General features: G+C 42.5%; 1 protein-coding gene across 1 annotated transcript; it reads right to left on the bottom strand.

Moving 5' to 3' along the window:
* Positions 1–615: 615 nt before the first annotated feature.
* Positions 616–24503, bottom strand: zgc:101566 (uncharacterized protein LOC449823 homolog). Its single transcript, XM_042110892.1, has 3 exons — positions 24322–24503; positions 23606–23708; positions 616–2650 (listed from the first exon to the last, which is right to left on the bottom strand). Exons 1-3 carry the CDS (start codon positions 24328–24330, stop codon positions 2370–2372), a joined length of 393 nt encoding a protein of 130 aa, XP_041966826.1. The 5' UTR covers positions 24331–24503; the 3' UTR covers positions 616–2369.
* Positions 24504–25890: the final 1387 nt, after the last annotated feature.

Raw genomic sequence — 25890 nt, 5'->3', positions numbered from 1 at the left:
ATGAAACACGCCAGAAGTAGTTCACCCCTCCCTTCAGTATTCCCAGAGAAATTCCACAAATTGTTTTGATTTTGTTTGGGGGGCAGGCTGCCCCCACTTTGTTTGTTTCCAGTTTCCGGAGCCTGCTGCCTACAGAGACCATTTTTTTACAGTGAGGCTTACTCATGGAATGGGCAGCTAGAGGTCATGAGATGATTGAATGTGACAAAAAATTTTATGGGTTTGAAATCGTGTAAAATCCCTGACTGCACCTTAATGTTCTAATGTTGACTTAATGTTAAGGCCAACTTCTCGCTCATGGCCCTTAGCTAATCCACTGTTTGCTATTTGGGGCTACTGTATAGCGTATACCGGAGCAAGCTCTGTAGGGGTTGATCAGCGAAAAATACGGTCTCCACGGCTTATTGATGTGTTTTAATGCAGAAAAAAAGCCTCTGGGTCAATTTTCGCTGGAATTATACTTTAATGTTAAGGCCAACTTAATGTTCTAAATGCTATAGCAGTAGTGTGTTAAAATAGAGGTAGTTTGCCTGGGGTGGGATACGGTTGGATTTGGGCCATCATATTGATGGAATACTGTGAGGAAATCAACAAAAATGCAAACTGGAGCACATATTTCTTTTTTAAAATACAGAATTGCTTTATTTATAGAATACAGCAGATTTAGCAAAAATAGTTCTATAATAGACAAAATCTACCTGGTCTTAAAAGTCCAGTTAATTGTAACAGAGTTTCCAAGACATAAGCTATGAGAAATACATAATGCAGATGAGCATGTAAAAAGACAAAGAAAAAAAAGCATAAAAAGTGAAACAGATTTATAATAAGTTAAACGATACACAGTGTTTAGAAGACTACAGCGTGAAGCATGCAGTGCTCTAATGCTCAAAAAACACTATGCAAAAAAGTTGTGGAATTCAGAAGAAAATGATAAAGGAACACGCAAAGAAACCAAAAAGTGCTGTATATTTGTTCAAACACATTTCAGATGTTTATATTTATCTATTTGGTCAATATTGTAACTTTTAATACAAAAGTTCCCAGACAATTTGCTTCCAAAATCGACCACCTTTGAAGGATGAAAGGCCAGGAAAAAGACTTCTCAGAGATAACAGCCCAGTGTTCTCAGCAAGGGTTTTCTTTTGTTTGTCTGAAAAGATTTTCCTTCTGACAAAACAGCGTATTTAAAGAGGAACAAGGAGTACACAGCATTGCGACAACAGAGGAATGTCACATTTTTATAAAGGACTTGAGTGGCATTACTTTCCTTAAAAGCTGAGGCACGTGGATGTACATTTAAATCAAGAAGAGAAAATGTCAGGACTAAATGTCTCCTCACATCCTGTAGCGATCCTTTGTTCTCATGGTTACGTATTAATAGTGTTGACAAGCCTGGAGACTCCTGTTGCACAGAGAAGCAAATTACCCTTTTCTGAGCTCCTCACCAGATACACTTTCATGAACTTCACATCCAGCCCAAATAGTCTGCTGTCCTTACATGAAAGGTAACAAAAGAAAGAGACATTTCATTCACAGCAAATGTTGCATCCTCTGAACCACCCTTACATCAAATCAAACACTTGATTCTGAGGCTGCAATTCAACACTAACCATTGAGACAGACACGACTCATAGACATGGGTCATCTTGTGAGTCAGCATTTCAAAGTTCAATGTTAAACTCACATTATTAACAACTGCCAGTACTGCTCATTCATGATCCAAAAGAGAGGGCTGCTATGTGTTAGCCAGTGTGCTATAAAGACTCCCCCTCAGAGGACTCGCTCCGCTGTGCCCCAGCACCCGTCCTACACTGTAAATCTGAACTGAAACAAATCTGAACTGGAAATACTAGCAAGTAATTGTTTGCACTGAGCTTGGGCTCATACTAATTAACACTGTTAAACATGAACATAAGTTGGACCAATGGACGTCTGTGAAATCAAGGCTGAATGTACAGTTTAGCTTAAAATTCAATACAACATAAGCAAGAAGTTCAGCACAGACGGTTGGTTTGTGGCCTCATGCCGTGAATCAGAATGTCTACATGTCTACAAACATTAAGCAACACTCACCCCTACATTGCTTGCACATATCAAGATACACCCATCTCCCAGAAACACACAAAATAAGAAAAAAAAAAGTCAAAAGTAAATTAAATTTTAAATTGCTACGTTCACAAGTACCTCGGTAACAGATTGTTTGCAATAACATTGTCATTATTCTTTTTGTAACAAAAAAAAACATCTGTCTTGTTGATCAATTGAGTGGGCAGACACAGAAGCAGACAGAGGCCATTGAGAGGTGGGGTGGGGTGGGGTGGGCAGGGTTGTCAGGTCTTGAGTGGGCAGTTGGACTGATCGGCGAGGCCCTAGTCAGACTTGTCCTTTTTCTTTGGTGTGACTTTACTGGCCACTGCGGAGCCCACCGCGCCCACCCCTCCGGTCACCACGGACACGCTGCCCTTGACCAGGCCCACGCCAGCGGCGGGCACACTGGTGACCGCCGTCTTGGTGAGCTCGTAGCTCTTGCTGCCCACCCAGGCCACTCCGCCCAGCGTGGCGCCCACTGCACCCCGGGTCATGCTGAACAGGCCGCCCGTCACCCGCCAGATCACGCCCGCCTCCGTCTTCGGGTGGTCTTTCTCCAAGTCTGCAACAGAGCACAGGGCAACATGAGTAGCGGCCACCTGCAGTTCCCACCAATATTTTCATCCAAGGTGTAACGTGAAATCCCGACCAGACGGCTATAATAATGTAATTCTATACAATTCTGTCTGAATACAGAGCGGTACTGCAGTTCAGATGTTATCAAAATTGGAGGGATGACAATGGGATTCATTGTATCAGTTTGCGACACTCGTACCATTTCAACAAAAAATATGTGCAATATAAAACTGGACACGTATCTATTTGGTATGAAACGTTCTGAAAAGGAGCCATTGTCAACAAGTGGTGTGAACAGGGAGAGGTAATCTAAAAATATCAATCATCAAAAGCAGTTTCAGGTAGACAATGACACCATATGTGAGTCCAACCACGCACACCGTGCTGGCAAAAACAACCCTTGTAAGCAACCTGCCTCCCACCTGACAATGCCTGGCATTATAATAACACACGTTTATAGGTAGAAGGCTGCTATAGAGCCTTTGAAAGGCTGAGGAGGTGTTAAACGTGTTTCACGGCCTGATGTAAAAGGGTTACGGTGAATCATGGTGCGCTTTCTCTCTCAAGGATGAGGCTTCAGTTGCCTTTTCTGACACAAAGGTCCAGTGTGGATCAAGCGCTGTAGTGAATCACCACCCATGTGAAAAATAAACATGCTTTACTAAAAGACTGTAAAATAATGAAATAAAAATACTCTCGATTAGTATTCTGAGCAGGGACAGACCAAACATTCTCAACCCTAACTGTAGTGACTTTCTCCAAAATGCTTCCCCTTTGATCTGAAGTAAATTCTGTCTCTGATAACTCCCACTCACCCTGTGTCCAGAAATAAACCCATGCACATATGCCACTGAGGGACTTTAGTCCACTTCATATTAAAAAAAGTGGACGGGAAGTCCTCTTACTGTATGTGCAGACATGGCAGCTTGCTGGACAGGACTGATTTTAAACATCCTACCACTTGATAGTTGATGTATGCTTTCCCATAGGGACTCTCCAGCATACAGCACATCTCCATACAGCAGACAGCCCCTCAGCACAGCGTTATCTTTCCTCTGGGTCCTCAAATGGGCCACATTCTACCCTCAGAGCTTTACCATGGAGAAAATTCCACAATAATAAATGCGTCTCATTATCCATCTGTCTTAGCAGGAGTAAGTGTGTCTATCGTTGAAACAGAGACACACTTGGAGTTGATGTTGACACAGAGGAGTCTGTTAGACTCTTGTAGAATATGCGTTTTGCCAAATCTCAGTCTTTGTTCAGAGAGATAGTATGCCAGTAAGATGAGCTCCAAGTGGGTGAGAACACTGGAGTTTGAGCTCAAAGTGTCGAAACCTGGATGTTTTTTTAGTGTTTTAATGAGGCAGCCAAGTAACCAAATTCCTCCTCGAACCACATCAATAAGTTGAGGACATCTGAGATTTTCCCCATTGAACAGAAAACTGCTTTCAGCCAGACCTGCTTTTCAAGCCTTTTTTTCCCAGTGGTCTTCCATGACACATCACAGGATCCTCAGTACCTCTCAAACAATCATAGCTATTTCACTGACTGCTCAGTGACTCAAGCAAACACCACCACTCCACCACTCACCTTCCCTCCCCCAAACAGAGGGAGATTAGAGAGAGGAGCTTCACAGACGAGCTCAAACACTCTATGCTACTGTACATCAACTGGACAAAGGGTTGGGACACCGCCTATTACACCAAGAGGAAATGACATCAAATACCAGGATTAAGCTTCTTCAGACTTAGCTTCTACACCTCTCTCTCTCTCTGTGTGGTGTGTGTGTGTGTGTGTGTGTGTGTGTGTGTGTGTGTGTGTATGCAGCATGTTTGGGACTGCTGCAAATTTGTATGTTCTGAGCCATAGAGCAGCTGACTGATTGGACAAGATATTGTATTTCAGTGAAATCAATAGATGTTTTGAAGGTGAGCTAGTCCATTAATGACACCCAACGAAGTACACATTCATTCATTAAATGAGGTGGCCCTTGCTAGATAGCTTAGACATTCTTGACAATCCCTCTCAGAGGTGTTCCTTGGGCCAGAAGAGTTTTAGTTGGCAAGTTCTAGTCTAAAGTTTCTTCTTTACACAATACTTTATCATACCACAGCACAGCATCCCTGTGATCCAGCTTCTATTTATTTCTGTGTTTCTCTGCCGGACAAAATGCCAGCCCTGAATTCGAGCAAGATCTCTGTTTTTGTTTTGTTTTGCCTTGTAGCCTAATCTTTTCTCATAGGCGCTTAAGCGGATACCGCTTCACAGCTCACTGGTGGAAAATAAAATCAGCCAGTAGCCATCCTCTTCCTGCAGAATGAAGACACTGTCTTCTTATGGCTCACAGCTGTCTGGACAAACACGACACTCTCAGCTCAGCCCCTGCCCAGAGCTGTGGTGCTCTCTGCTGCCTGTGAACCAGGGCACGGCCTGTGCCCCCTCTGCCCAGTGGGAGCCTGGGACACCACAGCCGGACCGCCTCTGGACTCAACGAGAGGGACAGACGCACAAACAAACAGACCGCTCTTCTTCGCACACACACCACACAGTACACGCCCTACCTCTCACTGAGACGACAACCTCAAAAACACACACACACACTGCTCATTCTTTCTCCAACCTGCACACACTTGAGTCCGTCTGTCTGTCTGTCTGAATGTCTCTTTTTCTGCTCTCTCATTCCATGTCTATCCACAGTGATGTAAAGCAGAGTGAGTCACCCTCAAAACAAGGCAATAACAAGCCGATCAAAGCCAATAGATCAAGCTGGCGTGAGTGGGCAGAAAAATCCCCATGTATCCAAACAAGAACAACTCAGCTCTACCAAAGTGACACTCGAGTGTCTGGAAAATCCGGAGAGAAGCCCCCGCTCCCCACCCCTTCTCCAAACTTGAGCTTATTATTCTGCTTAAGCCACCAGAGAGCCTGTGCTCACAGCACTATGAGCGGCCTCTAGAGTAATAGGAAAACAGGTCAGACACATCTTCATGCGCCTGATGGGGGGTGGGCTGTTATCACTGGCAATGAGGAGTAGCAGATTCTCTTCTGGCGCATAGAAACAAGCAGCAGGAACATTATTAGGGTAGTTTAATCCTCATCGACAAGATGTGATTGAGGTTGTTGTGTGTATGTGTGTGTATGTGTGTGTGTGTGTGTGTGTGTGTGTGTTTCAGCAGTGGCTAAGTTCTTCCTAGGTGATAACACTGTGTGAGTTTAACACCTCCTCAAACACTTTATCTGCAGAGCAATTAAAAAAACTAGCTGCCAGCGTTTTAAGCTTGGCAAAGTGGTAATTAAGTATTTTCTCACTCAACAACCTCTGTGCAGTCCTAAACTTAAAAGAAGGAAAAAACAGCATCTCATTCCACAGCTTGCACCGCAGAAGCAGTTATCTTAGTCAAGTCAAGTCCTATTGGATAACTGTTTGTTTTGGCAGCAACTTGGCAGGTTTTCTTTCTGTTGGCATATTGGACACAATTATTTGGCATTTCTTTTACCAACACAAAATATCAGTGTTGAAGTTCTTATTAAAATCACTCAACTCAAATAAACTAAACTACACTTTCTCTGTCATTTCTTTTGATTGCAGTGAATGCATGCGCCCCCACATTATACACAACCATGATCAGTGTGCAGGAGCCGTTGAGAGTTTTCTGTCAGTGAGACTGACAAAGTCAAAGTCTCTCCTTTCCCACCGTGCTCATTGCCTGCTGAGCTGACAAATTGCTTAAACGCAGGCTGTTACTGATGAGGTGGGGGAGTGCGGCCCGCTGCACCATCACACTTCTCATGTCCACCTCTCCGGCCCCAGCCTCGGCCCTCCCATCACAGTGTCCCTCGCTGACCCCGGCGCCCTCTCTCCCGCCCCGGCGAGTGGAGCCCTCTGCGCGGAGTGCGTGCGGCCTGCCATTATCTCATTAGGCCCTGCCTGAGTGTGCGCCAGAGAAGTAACCATCTTTAATCTCTGCTAACTAATGACCGCCCTGCGGCGGCAGGCTAATAAAGGAGGTGGCGAAACTAATCAATCTCCCCGCTGATGGGGCAGAAGCGATCTGCACTCGGCAGCGTCGGCCCCGCCTGGCCTGCGCAGGTCTCCGCTGATTGCAGTGTGTGTGTGTGTGTGTGTGTGTGTGTGTGTGTGTGTGTGTGTGTGTGTGTGTGTGTGTGTGTGTGTGTGGTATGCACACCATTGCAAATTAGCGATAAGCTGCACGATGGGATTGGAACAATGTGTTGATCATGTCGTGAGCTTAAGCTCTTTCTGTATCTTATGTCACGGGTGTCAATCAACTGTGTGTAGCGGCACATAATTTACATCACACTCTCTCTAATAGTCGGTTCCTCCTCTGGTAGACAATACAAGCATGCGTCAAATTTGATAGTTCTAAGGACAAATTCCATACCATGACTTAAAAACGAAAATGTCTGTAAACACACTTGGTATAATTAAAATGGGAAACATGCGCAATATGGAGTGCCTACAGCATCCAAAAAGAGAACAGTTCTGAGAAAAGAGGTCTATGAAAACAGGCTTTATTTCAAGCACTGATGATGATATACTCTAACTGCTGCCTCTTACATTTCTCTCTTGCTTTCTTTCTTTCTTTCTTTCTTTCTCTCTTTTCCCCCTCTCTCTGTCTCTCTCTCTCCCTCTCTCTCTCCCTGTAGAACTATTTATCCCTCTCAGACCAGCTTGGGGTGGGCGGTTCAACACACTGCAGCCCCCCTGCTCACTTCTCTGTTACCATATTTCTCTCTCCCTCTCTTCCCCTCTCCCCCTTCTTCACTCCTCCTCCCCTCTTTCCACGGGGGAAATATCACTTTGCTCTTTCCAACAGGAACCTCGGAAAGATCAATCCAATTCCTAAGAAAAGACTAAAATGTCACTTTGTCTTCAAACACATGCCAGTGAACAATGCCATTTGGAAGGCCAAAGGAAAAGGTCTTCCGCAGCACACAGGCTTTTCTCTCAAGAGAAAGATGTAGTAGCTCATTCTCAAAGGAAGAACAAAAAACACCCAGAAAAAAAAGAACTAATATGGGGTTACCTTGGCAATGTAATATCACAGAATGAAGAACCTGAAGCTTTCACCACATAATTTTTCTCATCTAAACGACAGAGTAGTTTGTGTCAGGTCCATTCCTCTCTCCCGTGGGCTGGAAGTGTGCTCAGGAGGGGAGAGGCGGAACTGGGCAAATTAGGGTGTGGGGAAGAAGGTAGAGGGAGACAACATTGGAAACGACGGCTCCTGTCTTGCTCGTATCTTCTCACCGCTTCAAACACATCCCATCACCGCCCCGCCGTGATCACTCGTCTCGTAGGCCGTCACACAGCTGCTGTGCTCTCAAGCAAAGAGCAGAGAGGAAGAAAATGAGAGATGGAACAGAGAAAGAGAGAGAAGGAATGAGAGAGAGAGAGAGAGAGAGAGAGAGGGAGAGAGAGGGAGCATGTAAGAGACCACTGTGTAAATATGTGGTGGAAAGAGAAAAGCTGAGGGGTGGTGATCCTTTGTTCTCTGAGGGCACCTGAGGATGCTTCCTGCCCTCCTTGTTGCATGATGCATACTTGCACTAGTCAGTGTGCCCTGCTGCTTACTGTAGCATGCCCTGCACTGGATATCCAACTTACAGCATCAGGCCATAAACTAAGGGATTTATATAGATATCTAATAGTCCCTTTCAACAATAAAAACAAAAACAATGCTTGAACATTCTATTTGGTTCCCAATCTACTTCCTCTGCATTAAGATAACATACTGTATGGAATGTTAAAACGGATAGGAAGCCTTGTGGGGCCAACTATGATGCTGATAATGGAACTCTCCATTATATGGCAGAAAATATCATTAAAGGAGCGATTTGTAGGATTATTACCGAACGTTCTATAGGCCAAAATCAAAACATTGGTGAACGTTCTCAAGACTACCAGACACGAACCTCTTCTGGGTTGCCAGATGTAATGAAGACTTAGCTAACATTAACGACCCAGCTACAAATTACGGAAACAGTGAAAACAAAAAATACCTCTCTAACCAACGTTACATATTTAGCTGAAGTTAGTGATGCAGATGAAGTTTAGCCTAGGCTACCTGTCGTGGAGAAATGCCAGCCCTGTGTCAGACTTGATATTCTTCGTTTGACGAAGACGTCGCTATCTCAGGAAGCTCCTCTGATGTCCACTTAATTTGTTTCTTGTTTTAATTTTGGAAATTTGCCTGCCTCTCGTAGGCGTTCATGACTACAACTGACAGCAAGTTGACAGTTGGCCTTTGCTAATTTGGCAACACAAATAGGAGGACATGCCAGCCCATTATTAATACGCTACTCTAGAATTAATCGTTCAAAACATAAATGAAAATTCCAAGAGATTCCGCCACATAACTCATTTTCTTTTATGGGTTTTACGGGTTATAGTAATGTTGTCAAATAAGCCATTACTTCAATTCATCTTGTTTCCTTACTCTCTGATGACATATGGTGATCATTTTTGGAATGGTTACAATTTATTTTCCATTATTTCCTACATACTGGTCCTTTAATGCTGAATCATTTAATAACTGCCACACACACTATTTTTCCCTTCAGTCAAAAGGTGATCATTGGTGTTTTAAGCCCCCACCGTCGACTTCAAGGCACCTAACCCTAACCCTAACCTTAACCCTAACCCTAGTGCCTACCATGCCGCGCTTCTTGGAAGACAATGTTGGGGGCTTAAAACACCAAGTAACTCAAAAGGCGTAGAGCATTGGTTGGCACTCTTTGGGCCGTCAGATTATTCTGGTAGTACGATTTTTTAAAAACATTTTTTTTACAATATCGATTTACAAATAGCCTATTCACCAATCAGTCCGCGGGTGCTTAAACAAATATAGAAAGAACCCCAGAACGCAATAGGATCTAGCCTACTCTGTGCGTAGCCCCCTGCCAGTGCTTGAATGTTGCACTTTTGTGCCGCTGTCTGGAGCGGATAGGCCACCTTGAAGGTGCCGCTCTGTCTGGTAGGCTAGTGCCGTCTGATATTCTTTTCAAACAGCGACACCTTTGCATATTCAACACCAAAAGCATATCGGGTAAGATGAACACCAAATTTTCTTTCCATTCCTTTAAATAGGCTCTAAGTTCGGGGTAAAACTTCCCTCTTTAGACTTTTTGACTAAGACATTTTCTCCCAGTTAACTCCTGTAGTAGGCTACGCTCCTCACTCTGCACGTTAATATTCCTTGTAGGTAAACAATACACATTGTAACATTGTCAGTGTCAGAGCATTAGTCAACCAAGTATTTAAGAATTAAAGTAAGAGAATTTGTCCAAAGAAGTAATTTGAATAAGTTATAAGTCAGGCTCCATGTTAAACAGTCCATCGCCAAAATTATTGTAGCCCAACAATAATTTACTATTACCAATATTGAAAGGGAGGATAAAACAGAGTTAATCAAGACCATTTAATTACTTAAGCAGACCATCAATGGGCCCATCCATGTTTTTTTTTCACGAGTTATTATCCATTCTCCGTGTAGATGTGTGTGGACTAGTAGACCGGAGCTACGTTTAAATATTAGTAATATCCTGCTCTGGCCTGCAGCCTGCCGTCTATTGGCCATGAAAAATACTGGCCCGCGGCCAAAGTTACTTGCCGACCCCTGGCGTAGAGTCTACAGTAGACTTGTTGAGACTCTGGACCAGAGTGCTTGTGATGCTTATGGGTGGGAATTCTGAGCACGAAGAAAATCCTCCACCTTGCCCATTAAAACACTCCACAATCCAGCACTTCTGAGGGTCTAAGCAGTGGTGACTGACATATTACATAACTTTTAAAATAAATTGCATAAGTATTGCATCAAGTTGCATGGTAGTTAGGGGAACGAGGGAGAGAGGGGGGAGGGTGATGTGGATAGGAAGACTATATCAGAAGATATCGACAGGCAGAAAAATAGAGACGTCGCCAGACAGGAAGCCAGGGAAATTAAGAAAATGTCCTTGCAGCTGAACTGTAACATGTAGGCCTCTGTGTGGGATGCTGTGCTCACATATCTCTACCTGTAGCCCAGCCAAGGGCCATGTTTCTATACGCACACCACGTACAAGACCAGGTAAATGTCAGTGCTTATGTGGAAACGGGAAACTGAAATAAGGTCAGTCCTGTTAGTTTGTTTATAAAGGCTGCCATTCATATTATGGTGTATGGAAACTACACTCTATACTTCAGCGGGGAAACAAGACATGCAGCTTGTTTTGCCAGAATGTGAATGACAATAGAATGCATTTACTGTTTTGCACACACACACACACACACACACACACACACACACACACACAATAGAAAGCCATCTAAAAAAGGTGTACTGAATAAGCTGCGTAACCCAAGAGCCTTACACTGATTAAGTGAATAATAGATATCATTATCCAACACAATGTCAGAGGTGCTGGAGTATGTGTGTGTATGCTGACAAAAGATACTGCAATTACATACACAGAAGCACTGTTCCACTGTTCTGTTCCTACTTTATATAATGTTGCAGTAGGATTTGTGAGCTGATATAATGGCCTACTTCACTTAATCCAATGGGACATATCATTGCAAAGACCACATCTGTGCATTTGTTAAGATGCAGCTCATTATATCCAAGGAAAACTACCCTTTTCTCCCCATACCAAACAACACAGGCCATTGCACATGGTCCTTGGGACCATCTCAGACATTAATCTCTGTTATGGTCCAGCAAGAGAAGTGTCATGTACAGTAGCACTGTGGCAGAAAGCAAGTAAATGTGGCACAAACGGAAAAAAATGCTGAAGGTTACTCACAGAGGTTTGGTACTTTTGAGTTCAAAATGATTCTCGAAGATCCACTTGGAACAGAAGTGATATTGTCACACCTAGCATCTGTCTCCATGGAGCATTTTACCTTGCGTTCCTGTCAAAGTGTTAATAAACACCAGTGAAATACAAGCATCTGTGATCAACTTGACTTTATGCCAGCGGAATTGTGTTAATGAACGTTGTTTTTTCACTCCTAGCTACATCTGTAAACTTTCTGTAGCTAAAGCATATTCTCTTCACTGACGGACCTCCTATACATGCTTACAAGCTGACTATTATCACTTGCATTATGCAGTATTAGCTGAATTATGCAAGTTGTTTTCTGCAAACTATTCCTTTCTCATGGCAGAGGCAGGGCACCAATATTTATTGGAGCCAAGTGATGAGAGCCAGGTAGGTGACTGGAGTTGCATAATGCTGTTTGAGGCTACCAGTTAAACCCAGACAGGTTCTGTGGTGTGGGCAAAAAAAATGTTGCCCTGAAAACACATCAAATGTGTGTGTTGGCTTATGTGATGGTTAAATGCTGAATATATTATATCATTTTAAAAAGGTTTTTAGTACACTTACAATAAAGGGCAACTTCCTCTAAATGGGTGTGCTTCATAGCATTGTCTTTTTATTTCATGCTCTAAAATGACTAATATTGTCCTGAGAGTTGACATTTTAGTCTGGAGACAGAATTACGTAAAAGATTCAGTGCACTGTTTTATTAATGCTGCAAAGTAACAGTCAAAACTGTCACAGCTAACCTTATTCATTAAACCTCAAAATGAAATATCCTTTCCAAATAGCTCCTGTAGCCAAGCTTTTATTTCGACCAAACACATTTTATTTTGACCACATGTGGGCATGATTTCTTTTATTGTGTCTCAAGCATGGTCTCAAAAGGTAAAACCTGCCACATTTGTAATTTTGTTACATTTCCATTCTCATGACAGCTCATGACAAAAGACTGTTTGCCCTTTGTAAACTCCATGGGGTTATTCTAGGGATGTGACGATACGCTCAACTCACGATTCAATATGATTCATGACTTTAAGTTCACAATGTGATTTTCTCACTACTTCTTTAGTTGAATAAGCTGCAGTCAGGGTTTCCCGCAGGAAATATGTCAGTTAAGGTGTCTGACCGGGGATAGGAGCATATTGGGCTATGTATAGCATAATTATCTTTTAATATTTATATTATTATTATTATATTATATTGTTATATAAATTACTGGTATAAAAAGAAAAAAATACTGTATTTCTGATTATTTATTCATGACAGCACACAATATGCAGATGTTACAGCCTAGGTGCTGTTACTAAACTAGGATTAGGCTCCAACAGTTCTTTCTTTCTGTCTCTTGCCGCTTCAGCTGTCAGCAGCACTGGTTGAAGCCTGGAAATATTGTAAATAAAGTAGCCTAATTGGCTAGCTCATTATAGTCTAGTACTGGTTCAGTTTCCCCAGTCAGTGCAGTGTGCTAATATAATGCTAACTGGATTTAATAGCAATTTAGTCATTGCTTGCATGATTGTAAATGCTTGGATTAAATGTGCGTGCTGAGGGGCGTGTCCGTTCATAGAGAGAGAGAGAGAGAGAGAGAGAGAGAGAGAGAGAGAGAGAGAGAGACTCAAGGAGAGGCTGTGTAAGGTAGGCCTATACTCTTTGTTTTTAGGGTGACCAGATGAGAATGGGTGAAATTCGGGACCGGGATAAAATTGGCCTACATAAGGATGGATTATTGCACGGGCCTACCGGGCCCAGGCCCAGGGGCCCAAGGGGTCAGGGGGCCCTGAAGCCCAAGCGTTTGCATGGAAGCATTGCCTCAGTATCAACAAGTCAGGATGTAGGCTATGAATCTGATTGAATTTAGTATTGGCCATTCCCAAAATGCACCAGAATACAGGAAATCACATCAAACAAATTAAACATTTTCTGGGGGAGGACACCCAACCCCCCCTCCCACATATGCGACAATTAGTGGGGGGCCCTTAATACATCTGGGGCCAGGGGCCCGAAAGTTCATAATCCGTTCATGCCTACATGATGAATTTCAAAACCAGAAAATACTCAACAAAAGAAAATCATTAAAATCGTGAACTCAAATGTCATTATTAAAAACAAACACAATGACTGTGCTTGAACTGTGCATGTAAATCAGGTCTTTCCATAACACTTGTAATGCAAATAGGCCTACATTATGCCCAAGCAAACAGACTAGACAGAAAAAAGTAGAAAGAGAATGTTTCTAGTTTTGTGATAAACCCATGAGTCATTGACTTGAACCACCTCAATCCTTTCTGAACAAATTAATACAATGCAAGTATGCCAACTGTTGTGAGTGTGACTGCATGGCATTTGGTTTGTAGAGAATAATACATATTCAAGGTGGCAACATGTCCTTGAATGTTGTGTTGTCCATTATCCCTTACAAAATCAAGTATGATGCTGAACAAATCCAGTGAGCCATATCCTCCATCTTACTGTCTATAATCCCACTGCACTGCACATCTAGAGAGACTGCTGGGTCTGTCCTCATCTGGACCCAACTCTATTTGGAAATAGAGCAGATACAGTACCATCCAGTGAAGCTGCCATGGTGGCCATATTGTCTTCAGTCACCCAGTGTGAATGAGATAAGAGCTGAGGACAGAGAGCGGCCAGTAATGAGCCTGGGGCGCCGCGTTTCATCACCTTTGACAGTACACATTTTAATATCCCTCAGGCCCTGTGGAGGACGCCGGGGAGACACCGCGGCTCTTCATTTCCTGTCCTCCTATCTCCCATCTTTCTGCTCCGCAACACGTCTGGACATCCTGGACGCACGAGCAGCAGGCCTGCTGATGAGCTGGCGCTGCACCATCTCCACAGGGCCGCTGGCCTTTTTACTGCTGGTGCTGTCTGCTGCAACTCACACCATGAAACCAGCCGTTCATGACACCAGCCTTGAGGCTGTGTGTGTGTCTGTCTGCAGGGCTAAGGGGCTGGCTGGCTAGATGGCTGCTCATGACATCCGTCCTGGAGGCAGTTTCTCAGGCAACTGGTGAAAACTGCCTGCTCCTGTCATTGCTGGGAGCTACAGCCTCATATGATGTGGTAGCCTAGTCACATGTGGAGCCCTGTCGCTGACACACTTGATAAGAGGTAATGTTGCTGTACCTGTGCTGAGGAGATCCTGAGTGAATTAGTGAAATAATGTTTTTGGGCTCCTGGGGCAAAATTATGCTTTCGGGGGGGTGGGGGGGCTACACCATGCTGTTGCTTGCAGAGTATCATTTTCGCTCACTCCCAAAGAGCATAACCCGGGGCTTTAGAAATTCAGCTTGGTTCATTGCATATGACGACTCTTCAAGACTGTGTTCAGGCAAACAAATGGCCTTCCCTGTGCCTGTTATTACAAACTATGTATTCAGCTCACAAACTGTCGGACACTTGACTGTCAGCACGTTCTACTTTCACACTGCCCACTGAATAATGCAACTGAGCTGTGAACTTTCATGCCAAACCGCCGAAAAGGTAAGGCATATGGTATTGTTTAAAAATTCAAAAGATAAAACAGCTGAGATTTTTATTCTTGTCTATAGTTAGCATCGCTGCCCTGGGATCTGCAGTGAAAGCAGTACACTGCGAAACAAGCTGATGAAAGACAAAAGGTCTAACTAGAAAAGCCTCAGGGCCTTTTCATTTGATGTTTGACAAAGGCTCTCTCTCCCTCTCTCTCTCTGTGGAGGACTGACTGTTTTTGAAAGCAGACCACATTAAGATATTGCATGCCGTTGTTTCTGATAATACGACAAACAACAATGATACGTCTGCATGGGAGATGTACATCTAGAGTCTTCCTCAGCACATGCCTCGTCTCCTGCCAAAGCCAAAATGTCCGTCCACTCAGAGCACCATGCCACACAGACAGCGTGGTCAGATCTCTAAGTATGACAACCTGAGTCCCATCTCAATGAAATGAGACAGAAAATGGAAGGCAAAGAAGTAAACCTTGCCCATCACTTTTTTTTTTTGGTTTTGCATTCTGTATCAAATGAAAAAGTCTTACTCCACCCATCCTCCCTCACAACATCCCTCTCTCCAACCCTCACACAACCCTTTACTGTTCTGCTGTAGTCCCTTTGGGCTGCAGAAACAAATTACAACACCTACTGTAGTAGAAAGAAATGTCAGGAAGGGGTCCAGGAGGAAACTGTGCCCATGTTTGGTGGTACCCGGGTAAAACGGTCTCCAGGGCTTCCTTCTGCCTGCCCTGGTTCTCACAGCTGTGGGGCATGCTTGGCATGGCGGCTGGAGACCATTGCGAAGTGTCAGACCACACTAGCTAATGCAGATGGTGAGCCAACATCTTCTCAGGAATGGGGGGGTTGGTCGTAGAGAACTGCCATATTTTTCAGATAAATAATGAGAAAAACTGGCTAAGAAATAAAATCGTGCATCCTGTCATTTCCCTGGGCATCATTTATTAATCTCCTCTGGAAAAGAAAACAAAAGTGGCAGAACATAGCTGTTCCTCGCTGTCACAGCAGATGATAATTGGATGAGAGAGCTTTGGTGGCTGTCGAATAGAGACCACAGGATTTCTCCCCCAATTCTAAACTGTTCGAATTTGATAAACAGACCCCCCCTCCCCTGCCATTCCCTCCTTTTTTCCCTCTCTCTTTCTCACCTGACAGCAATGCTGTTTTTCATCTTGTCTTCTGATGCTCCGTGTCTGCACCCAGCCTCCCAGAGGACTGTTTAATAGCAGGTAGTGAGCAGTGCACGGCAAACACAAACACACCTCTGGAACAGCAGATAAGGCGTCTAATGGCATCTACTGAATGAATTTGTGGCCGATGTGGGAGCAGATTTTTGTGAGCCATGCTGGATCAATCCACCATATCATTTAATTGCTGTCAGATGTGAATAAGCCTGGAACACCCACTGCAGCATTCCTTACAAAAACACGGACAGAGAATCTGTCCCTCTCTCTCGCTCTCTCTCACTCTCTCTTTCTCTCTCTCGCTTCTTCTCTGGCAGGATTTACTGTCGCTGGACAAATATAGCTGACCCAAATTGAAGTAAAAAAAACTACCTGGGCCATGATGCTTTTAGAGAGGAAGCAGAGCTGTGTTGATTAATGGAGGTTTATTGATGCAGCTGGGGGCTCAGCTGACTGGAGCTGATGGTATCAGGGCAGTCGGAGAGCCAGAGCCTGAGCCAGAGTACAGCCCTAGACATCAGGTGGCACGCTGGTATGACTGTGCATTTCGGGGCCCGATAACCTCCGAAGCGCACAGTCACAAATGAATAACGATCAGAAGAAATGACGAAAAATATGAATTTCTCTGAAGCACATAACCACGACAATCTTGTTCCATCAGCCCTCACATGAGTTTTCAAATAACTTCAAATAATAGAAATTGATATATTGAAGGCAATCAGGTTTGTCAAAGTCACTATTTCTGGTGTCGCTTTGTTTGAATAAGTCATTATATGTAGTCTTCACATACAATGCAAGCAGTCCTAGTGTGTGTGTGTGTGTGTGTGTGTGTGTGTCTGTGTGCTAGACAAGTTCAACCTGCACCAAGTTTAGAATGCATGCAGAGATTTAAAAGGGCTCTATGAGGATTTCGGCGTTAGAATGTACTATATGTTACCTGCTGTGCAGCAGATGAGGAAAAAAATAAACTGAGATATGGAAGCAAGCGGTTTCTGTATGTATTGTATGTGTTATTTACTTTTGTACTTTTCACCTTAAAACCCTTATTTAATAATTTAATAGCAAACATGACATATTACATAGAACTGTTAATCATAGAACTGATTTTAATATTTACAGATATCTAGGCTATATTTAACATTTATTTCCTATGTGGCCTGTTATGAAATCATGTATTGAACAATTAAGCACAGTTCATCTTTAAGAAACTCAAATAGTCTACATGCATGCTTAGCATTTTGTGATCATTAAGGCTACTTTGACAAACTCTTAGTCAGCTGATTTTAATATTTACAGATATCTAGGCGATATTTGTAACATTTATTTAGTATTTGGCCTGTTATGAAATCATGTATTGAACAATTTAAACACACTGTGAAACCTGAAGCCCAAAGTTTAGACATTGCTGCAAATGTAAAACCGGACGAAAATACTCTGGAATGGCTGAATGTACAGGGGAATGCTTTACACCTTTGTATTCGGTAAAGTCTGCTGTTTCTTCTGATATATGGTTTGTGTGTTCGGGAAAAATTCGTGAAGTATTCCACCGAGATTAATGGGTAGGGAGATGGGCGAAGAATATAACATGAATAAATTTAAGTTACTTTTCTTGCGAACCGTTTACCACACCAACTTGCGGCTACCATCGTTTAAAAGCTGAGAAAAAGCTCTTTCGTGTGATGTGATACATGTAATATCTGTGTGAAGAGTAGGCTAGTTCAGCAAAGTTGCCGTGCGCTGTCACATTCTCCACTGCGTAAAGACATAGGCTAGATTAATTTGCGTTGTGAATGCTAAGCATGGCTTTGACAGGCCATAGGCTAAATAAAAATCGCTAGTCTGATGCAAAGCAGAATATAGAAAGAAAGGGGCACCAAGGCCACAGTGGCCTGTGAACCTCCGATTTTCAAAGGGACATCACGGCCAACGCAAGGGGCAACGACGTGGCCGCCGTAAAATTCCCACCCTGCCACCTGTTGCTAAGCGCCACCCTTAAAACGCTGATGAGCCAATGACAGTCCAGCCTCAACGGGACTTGGACATAAGCTCGGACAACTCCATAGGAGTTTTTATTAACTCAAAAAACCCCGACGGATAACCATGGTCAAACGTTTTGCAGGGGGACGTGTAATACTGATAGCCGGTACCCCGAGAGGCTAGAAAACGGGGTATATTTTCATCAACAGTAGCCAGGACGTCTCTCGCGTTTGCAACAGCTCGACGTAATGTAGGCTACTAGGCCAACAACGTGGGCACAGGTTCCCTGTTAAATCCCAAGATGAAAATGCTCATTAACCAACTACTATATTCTTCAAATATTAACGTAACCTATATATACCTATAACATATCTTAATATAAATCTTCCACTAGCTATCTAGCTAGCATTAAAGGAGAATTCCGGTGTGATATTGACCTAAAGTGTATTGAAACATGATACCGAGTGTGAACGTATGTCTCATAGCCCATCTCGGCTTGTCCCCTGCACTCCAAAATCTGGCGCTAGTTAGCCGATGCTACCAACAGTTTTTTCAATAGTGGTGCTTCGGCATCGGGCTAGCCATGCAAATAAATCACTGTTTTACACCCATTTACGAGGCTCAATGTATCTCCACACTTCATTGGTAGACTTCCGAGGGCCCTGACATTTAAAACGAGACATTGAGAACTTTGAAAAAGCACTGGTAGTTTACTTACAAGACTATTTATACAGACAGTATCTTCACGAAGTTTAGCGTTTGCAGCCATCTTGAATTTAGTCACGATAAGTCGAGCAACGAGTAAGAATGAACAGGTATGATAAGGGATCAGATTCCAAAAATAATTTAGGGGAAATGCATGGATTCCAGTTGCTGCTACTGGAAGAAACTGGAATCCATGCATTTCCACTGAATTCATTTTGGAATCTGCATGAAACTTGTTGTAGGCTACATATGAATACATTAAATTGCTTTCCCTCTTCTCCCTCCCAGCACTTCACAACATAGTAGCCTATGGACAGCTTTGTTCGCCCAGCTAAGTCATGCACAAGAGGCTGCAATTTTACAGAGAGCATTTTGAACATTATTTAATTGATGGCACTGGCACTTAAAAACACTAAATGGGTAAATTGCAATAAATGGGCTTAGTTTTGTAGCCTAATGTTGGAGTTAGAATAAATACCTCCTCTGTGCCAATTGCTTGATCATTTTACAGCCATGTCATTTTCGTTATGCATTTGGTTGTTTAAAAATGCAAAAAAAAAAATATCCGATTAATCGATCGATAAAGTGCTAGATTAATCGATTACAAAAAGAATCGATAGCTGCAGCCCTAAAAAATCACTCTAAAAGTGATCCCACAATATTGTTCTTCATGTCATTGTTAGAGAGCATGCTGTGAACACGGTCATCCTAGATTGAGCGATATATAAACTGTATTTTTTGCAGTTATTGTTTTAGTTGAACAGGCCTTAATACTGGTATGAGAACTGAATGAATCACATCATAAGGCCATTATCTAACTGTCCACAGTTCCTGCAATGTGACATCATTAAGGCTTATTCTGAAATGGCTATCCACAGATGGAGTCACCCCCATCAGACATCTTTGTCACCACATTGAGAAGCTAGACCGAAATACCACATTTCCTCATGACTAACATAACTGCATTTCCATGGAAGTTCCATTTCCTCCTACAATACAATTCTTAACTGCTCATCTATAATAGGGATTCTTCAGTGTCATACATGGGGAATGAAACATGCACACCACGAACAGCTATTGTTCTGTCACGGATCTGAACTGTTCTAAGTCGTGAACACAACTCACGCTCAAAGGCTAAGCACAAAGGAAGAACATCTTTTTAGCTTTATTTTGGTCCCAGACAGTGGGTTTTGAGGGACGTCTGGATTTTCAGCTCTGCTCATGAGTCACTTTTTTGTTTTTTTCTCTCATCCCTCTGTTATTCCCAGGGCAGCTTCTCCGGCGAGGACGCCGCTAATCAAAGAGGCTGTGGAGGAGCGCAGGTGGACGGTGCTCGGAGAGCTCGTCCGCCTGACAGTCCATCCATCACGCTTTCACAGCACATCACGCTCACGCCTCCCCTGTGCACTGGATCTGTCAGGATGATGGAGCGGCCGGGCCCGTGTCGGCAAACAGGACAGGCTTGCCAAGGGGTGGGGTTTAGAAAAGTCAATAAAACTTCATTTTCTTCTATTAATTACTAATGTATTAAAAGGTGATCGTATGTAGGCCTAGTACATCTGTTCACATATACTGTATGTGTTTTGCCCAGTTCCTGTGTTTTGTGAGGGAGTGCACTGACACAACAGTCCACTGCACAGACACTTTAAAACAACTGCACAGGTTTATAGAAAGGCTCTTTTACTGTAGCTAAGCACCTCCTGGAGATTCCTTTAAAAAGCCAGCTGAAAGCTCCTGCTCACAAGGCAGTGAAAAGATGGGGAGAGAGGGCAGCCCCTGGTGCAGCTACAGCCAGTTCATGAATTTATGACTGGAAAAAAACCCCTGAAAAAACCTTTCGGTTTTTCACAAAAAGACAGTCTGAGAAATGGCCCTACTCTGGCGAGACAGTTTCAGTGATGGGGCCTTTCCCAAGCTGTTTGTCATAGTGTGAGTGAGAGTGTGTGGATGCTACGATGCACCACTTTCTGAAATTCTGGGCTGGGCTGTTTTTTTTTTTTTTTTTTTTCGGGGGTGTGTGGGGGGGGGTGTAGCCAATGCTGACACAGGCTTTTTTTGTTTGTTTGTTTACTTTAACCAGACTCAGATAATAGTTTAGTTTCACCACAGAAACATCATCTTGTTCTCCACTAACCCCTTATTATGTTTTAGTTTAGGGTCTATTCACCCTAAAAAAACAACTTTGATCTATTCTTTTATATTTCTTCTTTGATTCTTATTTCTCCTGTTTGCCAGGGCAACACCTTTAACTGCTTACCCCAAACCTAACCGTAACCCTAACCTATTAGGGAAACAAAAATTTTCATTCTAAAAATATATATATTTTCAAGTCTTCCAGCCCTTCATAACACTATCTTTGCACGTATCAGTCCACAAATAACACAATATGGCACAACTGATTGAATTGATGCGACATAACAGATACACATCACTGCCATCGGTAAATGTCATATTGTCTGCCAATAGGCTGATAACAGTCAACATGTCCGACGTCAGCCATTAATGATGTTGTTAAGCTGATATAGTGGTGCATCCCTACATCTCATTTGTGTGAGAAAGTGTTTGACATGGGAGATGAGACGAGACTAGGATATGTTTGAAAAACACTAATGATAACCTCAACTATCAAAACTTTCTTGGTCAACAAACAAGCATCCAAATTATTATCAAATGCAAAGTGAGTTTATGGTAAAATGTTGGGTTCACAAACTACTATCTATCTATCTGGACTACACATCTTAAGTCTATGTCTAGTCCAAACTCCAAAGTAGCAACAAAAAAGTCTGGGCAAAAGGGGCAAGTGATATGTTATGCAACCACCTTGCTGCACTGCTGAGAAGCCCACTCTGTGGAGCCAATTAAGGACCGTTCACACCAAAACTACACTTCCATCTCACTCCAACTGGACATAATATGTGAACCAAAGGACCACTCTGGTGCTGTTGTTCACTAACATGAAAACATTATGTAGATTCCTTTATAAAGAACGCAGAACATCACACAGAGAAAAGCCCCCTTTTCTGCAGAGGCAGTATGAGTACCAGTATCATCAGCATGACTGATCCCACACTGGTACACGTTTGAGGTGCTTGAGAATGCACCTCATGATGCTATATCGCTTGAAATACACGTGAAAACAAATATGTCAAAACACAGTTGACTTAAAAGGGTTCAGTGTTCAACAGGGTATTTCAGGAGACTAAGTAAGATGAGCTAGTGACACACTTTAGAAAGCTAATTAATATTTTAATAGGCTATGTGGTGGCTGAAAAAGTAGAAGATACAGAAAATGTTGACACTTCAAATACTCTTTAATATCCCCTGGGCTAACTGATGGTGTTACAGACAATATGGCTTCAAAATGACAAAACAATCATTAATTTAATTGAACTGTGTCTACACTAGCTTGAGTGAACCCAGTGAAATGCTATCTTATCATAGGGGCTGACAATATCTGTGGTGCAGCTCTGAGGTGGAAGCCCTCTTAGCAACTGTAGTTTCTTTCCAAAGAGAACCAGAATACTGACTAGTATGGAGCATTGCCTGGGCTTGTGTGGCCACCTGCAGGCAGTCTTGCATACTGCGTTACAAGCCAGTGACACAATGGAGGTTGACTGTGACCTCAAGAAAATGTTGCTATTGGTGTCCCTGCATTGAGGTGACTAAAACCTTTATCATTTTAAATGTCACTTGAGCCTGTGAACCTGAAAGGGTGGGGCAGGCATTCAGTGGCCTAATTAGACGGTTTTGAGTGGAGGCCAAGCTGATGAGAGTGTTCCTAGGAGACGTTGAATCAGCTGTTTCTTTCACAAGGCTATAAATACTTTTTACAGAGAGGGACCTAAAAAAGAAAGAAGATGACCAATGACATAAATCTTCTACTACAACTGGGAGCGCTCTGTACCAAACGTTAAATTAAAGACAAGGGTTGTTAACTGGAAACAAAATGTCCTTTATTTTTTTCCAGTCCTCTACTGCCTATTTTTCCTCTAATTGCCAATGAATGTCATGTGAACACTGATCTTAACTAAATTAATTGTCTGTGTATGGTTGCCCGTTTTACTAACTTGGCTATGGGATTTCACTGTGCCTGTCAGCTGATGACCTTCATGCCTGTGGTTGGTTAGCAAGTGTGTGCAGGTTTGAAGAAAAAAAAAACATTTCTTGGTGTCTGAGAAAAGGTCAAATAGTATATATGCATGTTCTTCTTGCTCTTATGGGCCTACACTTTACTGACATGAACTAAAGTGCATTAGGCCAGTGTTTCTCAAAGTGTGGTCCGGGGACCACTGGTGGTCCGCAAGCTATCCCAAGTGGTCCGCGAGAAGACGTGGTAAATTATAATATAGATGAGTTGTTTGCAATATTGAACCAACTTGTACTGTATGTGAATCCAAACAGTTCTGCAACACTGTCTATGTAAGATATGCCAGTTTAAATCATATGAATCCTCTGACACAATAAGCAAAGTGCAAAGACAATAAGCAAGGTGGTTCAGTGAGTAGGCCGATTGTGTAATACACTGTTGAAGTAGGTCTACTCTCTTTTTTTTAGCTAGGTGGTCCGCGAGTTTTTGTTTAATTGGTTAAGTGGTCCTTGGTCTGAAAAAGTTTGAGAAACACTGCATTAGGCTACTGTCTAACATTAGGCTACTGTCCAGGACACACTCTGAGATAACAGTGGACAGCTGCAGTAATTAGTAATCTTGGATGTGTAAGGTTAGGGAAGAAGACTAACCTTCAGGTGGTTCTTCGCGGAGGTATGGCGGAAGTTCTTCAGTGGCATCATCCACAGGTGATGAACTGTTCTCCTCCACAACCTCTGCATCTGTGTCTGGACCCTGAGAATGCACAGTTGAAGAAGTTTGACCCAACAGATGGAAAGACCAGCACTCTTTACCCTGACAATTGTCTCAGTTCCTTCATTCACTTTAGAACTTCTGGTAACCAGCCTAATGTGTAGGCCTACTGTGTCGTACAAGCTAGTATGCATCTGTGGTTCGATTATTCAGGCCTCTGTTACTAAAGCCCCCTTTATTTAACATGGGCTACAGAATACAGAAATATAATTTCACTATATGGGAATGACAGATAAATTATGGATAGGCTACATGTGTGGTTGCAGCGCCTGATTGATGAGACGTCAAACTACCTGCTGCCAATAGGTAGGTTGCTAGACATTATGCTCATATTATGCGCCAATGTGTCCCGGGGGGTGCAGCAGCTCCAAAAGAATAAATGATGCTACACTTTGGCTAATCAGTAAAAAAAAATAACTGCGCCATACCACAGATTGAAACATATATACATGGAACCATTCTGAAATAATGCAATAGCAAAACACGTTAAAGAACTTGTAAGAATAGCTCAGAGCATCGTAGCTATTCGCAAATTATTTCTGTCTGTCTGTCAGTCAGTCAGTCAGGGAAACAAAAACAAATTCACTCGACTCACCTTCATCATGTACCTGATGCTAAACGGGATACAGTATCGATATACCTTCCTTGAAGGACCACGTCTGGTGAACGAACAACGTGTGTGTGACAAACAATAAATACACTGTTTTCCTCAAAAGAGTATTTTCAGATTTTTCTTCTATTAACGATTTAGCAGTGTTTGGCTACACTGTACCGGAAATGACGTTATGGATGTTTACTGTGCAGGTTGGAGTAATGACTGCTTTGTACCACTAGATGGCGGCAGTTGGCGACATTCGTCCCCCAGAGATGCAGGTGACCATGCATGGTCCTGTCACTGTTTGAGAATGAATTTGGATGCTTTGTTTGTTTATAGACAGTGCTTAGTTGAAATATTTACGCAAAGCAAAATAGAAAAACAAAACAATGAAAATATTCTTATACAGTTGGTTAGGATAATTAGGTGTGGTAGCAGGACAACAGGCCTAAAATACTGTGCTCGGGTTGTGTCTAGACTACTGAATAAGATATCTTCTTATGTCTATAGGTCATGTGTATAGGTTGTGGGGGAAGCATCTGTTTAGAGGTGAGGGAAATATATCTGCATTACTAAACAACCAATAGGTAGCCTATATACTTCTGGATCTTGATACGAGGCCATAATAGCATTCCTGTCCATTTAACGCGTTAAATAGGACAACAGGCAACAAAACATCGGCACCAATACTACAGTCAGAGCCGGACAGTAACGGAGTACATTTACTTGAGTACAGTACTTGAGTACAATTTTGAGGGATCTGTACTTTACTCGAGAATCATTTTTGGGGAGTACTCATGACTTTACTCAAGTACATTTGAGAGGCAAATATTGTACTCTTTACTCCACTGCATTTCTATCCATAACCGTGAGTACCCGTTACTACTTCTAAAAAAAAAGGAAAGAAGAAAAATCTTGGAAACCCTCAATTTGTTGTTTCCCTGTCAAACGTGGTTGGATTGTGCAGGCGCCACTGATTGGGACAGCCTATCAGAAATCACCTTCAGCTTTCCGCCAAAGTCAACTCCATGGTTAGATAAGAGACGAAACCATGGACGAAACAATGGATGAAGACGCAGCAGACCTCGCCAGACTATTTCAATTTTCTGAACAAGTTAATGATAGTTTTCGCTTCAAGTGTTTCAATTACAAAATAGTATTTTGTATTTGAAATATGTATTTTAAATACATGTATTAGAAATACTGCCCATCCCTGGCAAGATGGTAAAAAGATGAAAATGACTTCATTTTACTTCCAATTCCTTTTACATTCTCCAAGGTATTAACATTAGCATTTTTCATAACTCCATGTAGGACGTTTCTGTACATAAATGTAAGCACTGTGGCAGTAGTAATCCAATATTTAGAAAATGTAGGCTACTCTTGTACTCTTGATACTCAAGTACTTTTAAAAACAAGTATTCAGTACTTTTACTTAAGTAGACATCTGACTGTTGTACTTTTACTTGTACTTGAGTAAAATTTAGCAAAGGGTATCTGTACTTTTACTTAAGTAATGAAGCTGTGTACTCTCTCCGCCTCTGACTACAGTATAATTCAGAATCCATT

Source organism: Alosa sapidissima, chromosome 11 (genome assembly GCF_018492685.1).
Source record: "Alosa sapidissima isolate fAloSap1 chromosome 11, fAloSap1.pri, whole genome shotgun sequence".
In the NCBI taxonomy this organism is placed as follows: domain Eukaryota; kingdom Metazoa; phylum Chordata; class Actinopteri; order Clupeiformes; family Clupeidae; genus Alosa; species Alosa sapidissima.
This window is presented reverse-complemented; position numbering and strand designations above follow the sequence as displayed.

Coding starts and splice junctions, on each gene's coding strand:
- zgc:101566 (XM_042110892.1), bottom strand. Junction 2,651..23,605: donor CCGCGAAGAACCACCTGAAG/GTTAGTCTTCTT, acceptor GCTCTGTTGCAG/ACTTGGAGAAAGACCACCCG.